The sequence below is a fragment of the Nannobrachium achirus genome (genome assembly GCF_963921795.1).
Source record: "Nannobrachium achirus genome assembly, chromosome: 8".
NCBI lineage: Eukaryota > Metazoa > Chordata > Actinopteri > Myctophiformes > Myctophidae > Nannobrachium > Nannobrachium achirus.
In genome coordinates this window covers 24,719,401-24,724,400 of record NC_137817.1, presented here as the reverse complement: position 1 = coordinate 24,724,400, position 5,000 = coordinate 24,719,401, and the positions used below count along the sequence as shown (strand labels likewise).

General features: G+C 47.0%; 1 protein-coding gene across 1 annotated transcript in view; it reads left to right on the top strand.

Annotated features, from left to right (window-relative positions):
* si (sucrase-isomaltase) overlaps window positions 1-5,000 on the top strand; it is a gene marked incomplete at its 5' end in the record, with an annotated part of 111,668 nt that overhangs the window by 51,692 nt on the left and 54,976 nt on the right. The window contains one exon of the mRNA XM_080731029.1: window positions 2,922-2,978. Within this exon, the coding sequence (XP_080587155.1) occupies window positions 2,922-2,978 (57 nt within the window). The remainder of the gene's footprint in view (window positions 1-2,921; window positions 2,979-5,000) is intronic.

Below are 5,000 nucleotides of genomic sequence, written 5' to 3'. Positions count from 1 at the left end.
GTATGCCCATATTATGGCGATCCCTGATGTCATCAATAGTTACACTTGCAAATTAATTCCGTCCTTGTCCCTTTTATGCCCATATACAGTATGGCGATCCCCGATGTCATCAATATTAAGCCCATGTCTGGGAATGCCCATATATGGACATATTGTGTCAGTCTCATGTGTTCTTTGACATCTATGATGTCAGACATCAGTCATCTCCATATTTAGGAAAATATGACCCCATTTTGGCCACTTTTTGGCCAACTTAAACAACCAACCAGGTGTGTGAATTTTTTTGGTCAAAGTTGATCCCATGCCAAAGCGCCATCGATCGCCCAGCAGTCTGCTGTCACCCAGGCGGATATGTGCACATGCCTATGTGCTTAGAGCATCTTACTGGTATTGACCTTAGGAACGATGCAAGTTGCCCATTGTACCCGTTGTCAGACACCTGTCTGTCTGTCCGTCGGTGTCCCTTTTATGTACTAGAGGTTTGGGCCGCTATGCAGCGCTCACACCTACATCGCACCGCCGATCCGAACGATATGCCCATCCCATTTGGAGATCCCTGTTGGACCATTGGTCGAGAAACAGTGCTTTAAACCACTCAGTATTGACAGAGAGCTTAGTATGTCTCTCTCCTTCCCTCTCTCTCTCTCTCTCTCTCTCTCTCTCTCTCTCTCTCTCTCTCTCTCTCTCTCTCTCTCTCTCTCTCACACACACTCACACTCTCACACACACACACACACACACACACACACACACACACACACACACACACACACACACACACACACACACACACACACACACACACTCTCTCAATGTAACGATGCACAGACTGTTATCAGATCAGAGTCAGCCTCAACCTTGATCTCTGTGATAGACTGACTTAGGGGAGATCTCTCCCTCCCTCCCTCTCCCTCCCTCTCCCTTCCTCTCTCTCTCTCTCTCCCTGTCCCCTCTGGTCTTCCTTTGCCACAGACACACACACACCCACGCACACCCACACACACCCACACACACACACACGTGCGCGCGCACACAGCCCCCCTCCGGCCCCTTCATCAAACGTTGGCTTCCCGAACTCATCTGCATTCTCTTAATCAGCTGCACTCAACTCACCCCTGTGATCTCATCTCATGTCATCCTACTTCAACTATCTCTCCCTCCCTCCGCCCATCATCTCTCTCATCCCCCTGTACCCAGTCTATGCCTTCTGATCACCCTGCTGGTATGAGTCTTCACCCTGCCTGATCAAACTGTACCTTAGGGATAGCGTGGGGCTTTGAGCGTGCATGCAGCTCTTTGTTTACGCTGGTCCCACTCAATCACAGTTAACTCACTTAGCGTCTCACCCGTCCGTCAGCGGGGTGACTGATAGGCAACGGCAGCGAATCAGGCACCAGAAAACGAGGTGCGGGGTGAGCATCCATCTCCGGAGGCTCCCTCGGGGCTGTGTGTTGTTTGCTGACATGACAGGCTGTCCACGTTCAGTTGGAAATGAGACCCAGGGACAGAGCGGTAAGGGTTAGCAGTTTTTTTTAACAACCCTATTTTGGGCATTCAAATATTTTCACATCGCATCTTTAGATCAGCTATTTGTCAGACAACAAAGTAAAAAGAAATCACACCCAGTGTGATGTGAGCAGTGCCTTTTATGAGTTCATTTCAGTAAACGTCCCGCAAATGCCCAGCTTGGCGGGACAGACATACAGTCATACATACACACAAATCCAGATGTAGGAGTGGTTAGCTCCACTAAAAAATAGGGCTTACTTTAAGTTTAAGTAATCATTACTCCATCGGTTTCCAAATTGTTAGTCACCGACATTGTCCAAAACGTTGGGATGTCATTTGTCGGACAGTGGATAATACAGTGGCAATGGCTCAGGAGGTAGAGCTGCCGCTTGGGAACCACAAGGTTCCCAGTTCCCGGTTCGAATGGCTCCCCTTGTGTTAGTTTCAAAGTGTCCTTGAGCAAGACACTGATGAGTAGGTTGATGCCTTGCATGGTTCCCTTTGTCATCAGTGTGTGAATGTAATGCATATGTGAAATAAATTGCTTTGGATAAATACACTATACAGTATAAAGGCACCATATACAGGATCACATGTAAATGTCCACATTTTTGGTTGGTTGGTTGAAATGGGTTTTCTACCATGAGACATATCCACACAGTTTGTTCTTGTTTAATTAAAAATATATACGTTGCAGTATGGGTAGCTTCCATCTATTTCTTACTATGTATGCTTCTTTGCTGCATCTGCTGGCATCCTGTCATCTCTCTCTGTTGGTCCTATAACGACAGGGCTAAGAATTTAAAATGGACAAAATGGACTGACAGAAACGAGAGGGTAGCATGACAGAGAGCACATGAGAGAGAAAGAGGAGAGACGTGAAGCTTGTGTTGAGTTTGGGAGCGGCGAGGGACAATGACACTGGAACCTTTTGATGGACGGCTCTGGCCTACACAGAGGACATATTTCATGATGTGGTCTTTTTTTTAAAAGGACATGTAGTTCACTCTGTCCCTGTGTTCTCTCTGTCTGTTCTCTCTCTCCAGCTCTTCTCTCTCGTCAAAAAGTTCAGAGTGACAGAGCTATCAAAGACCTGGCTCTCTGCTATTGATTATTCTTGTCTGTCCCTCACCTTAAGCCATCAAAGGCTGTCACCTATATCGGTCACCAATTGACGCTGTCTTTTCCATCGTTCCTTGCATAATGTATGGACCTGACATTGCACAAGAGCGGTGGAAACTCAATATGAGATGATGGACAAGTTTCTTTGTGCAAATCAAGTCTTTCCCCCAAAATGAACTCCTAACAATGCATCAAACACTGCAGTGTTTAACTTGGAGATCAATTGCAAAACTTTAGATCTTTTCAACAATTTGAAATGTCTTTCTTTCTACATTGTTTGTTTCTTCCAGGGTGTGGACACAGTGAGAGCCTATGTACCAGATGCCGTTTGGTATGACTATGAGTCGGTAAGTCTGTCTCCTGCTAGATCCACACATACTCCTCACATCCTCCCTAATTGAGGAAGGCCACTTTGTTTATCCGTCTGCCCTACTACTACCGGCCGTGTAAAAGCCTACACACTATGCTGAAATACATACTGCATGCTATGAAGTAAATGTCATATATGTATTGTATTTGTATGCTTATTGCACAAAACCTATTGTGCATTTCCATAGTAGTGCTCTGACGCGATCTGTGTCATGTTTTAGACAAGTCGACGCTATCCGTTGCACTCACACACACGCACGCACGCACGCACGCACGCACGCACGCACGCACGCACGCACGCACGCACGCACGCACGCACGCACACACACACACACACACACACACACACACACACACACACACACACACACACACACACACACACACACACACACACACTAACAACAACAACAACACACTAACACACACACACTAACAACAACAACAAACTAGCCAATTGCAGAGCAATCATCCTGATTGAGTAGGCCTATGACTACATTATAGGCATTAATTAGCCCATGCAGTTGCTCAACATATTAATAATAATAATCATAATAATAATCTCCACATGGTTGCTAGCCTGTCCAATTCAACAGTCTGCTGCCACTCAGACTACAGATACACTGGCTGAGTGTTGCTGCCTCCTGTATCCATCATTACAAATGAAAAGCCCTCCAGCGTTTCAAAAAACGGGCCAGCCATGTACATACAGTACAAGGCTTTGACCTAGCCTTGTTCCTGCAGCCCATTTTCACCACGAATAATGATGACTTAATTAGGCGGCTGCATATAAGGGACATTAAATGAAGGGCACCGAACACACGTGCACACGTGCTGACAGACATACGTGTCTGTCTGACACACACACACACACACACACACACACACACACACACACACACACACACACACACACACACACACACACACACACACACACACACAGACGGTGGCAACATGTATCACATGAAAGGCCTTTGCCTGGGGTTTTTTGTCTAAGACAGAGAGATAAGCCAGTGAGAGTAGGGACAATGGCGATGAGTAGAATAAAGGACGGGCGGTGCGGGACGTACGACAGACTATTTCCCCGGCAAAGAGATAAAGGAGGTGTTGAGTTCCTTTGGGACCTTATTTAGGCCTCACGCAGGCAGTGTAAAGTCACCCGTTGATCTGATGAGCGATTAGATTGGCTGTGCTGCTGCCACTTTTTCCTGGTTGGGCCCCCGTGGTTATCTCTGTGTGTGTGTGTGTGTGTGTGTGTGTGTGTGTGTGTGTGTGTGTGTGTGTGTGTGTGTGTGTGTGTGTGTGTGTGTGTGTGTGTGTGTCTGTGTGTCAAGGGGGGGCAGGGGGGGTTGGGTGATGGAGAGAAATGACCAAGAAAAAACAAGTTGGCTGGAAAGGGGCGAAAGTGACATCAAAGAGAAAGAAAAGTAGCGGGATAGAGGGAGAGAGAGAGGAAGAGGATTGGGAATACACCAGAGATGAGGAAGGCCATGACAGAAGTGCATGGCGCGGAAAAGAGTAGAGGAGAAGAAAACGTTAGGCCAAAAGGGATAAAGAAGGTGTACAGGCGGCAGTGGAACAGGTAGAGAGGGAAGAGGAGGAGTGAAGAGAGGAGAAGGGATTGAGGAGACCTACTTAAGGCTGACAATGAGGAGCCGATAAGATATGAAATTGCCTATAGACGCTTCAGTAACTCGCACCTACGCACATGCCCAGACTAAACGGGACACTCCGACAAACACGGTGCTCTCTCTCTCTAAGGCACACAGACACACACACACACACACACACACACACACACACACACACACACACACACACACACACACACACACACACACACACACACACACACACACACACACACACACAGACACACACACACTCACACAATGGGAACGGAGAGAAAAGGGATAAAAACAGAATTAGAGCAGAGTGAGAAAGAAGTGGAGGGAGAGAGAGGAAGAATGAGGAGAGAGATTTAATTGTCTTGGGCT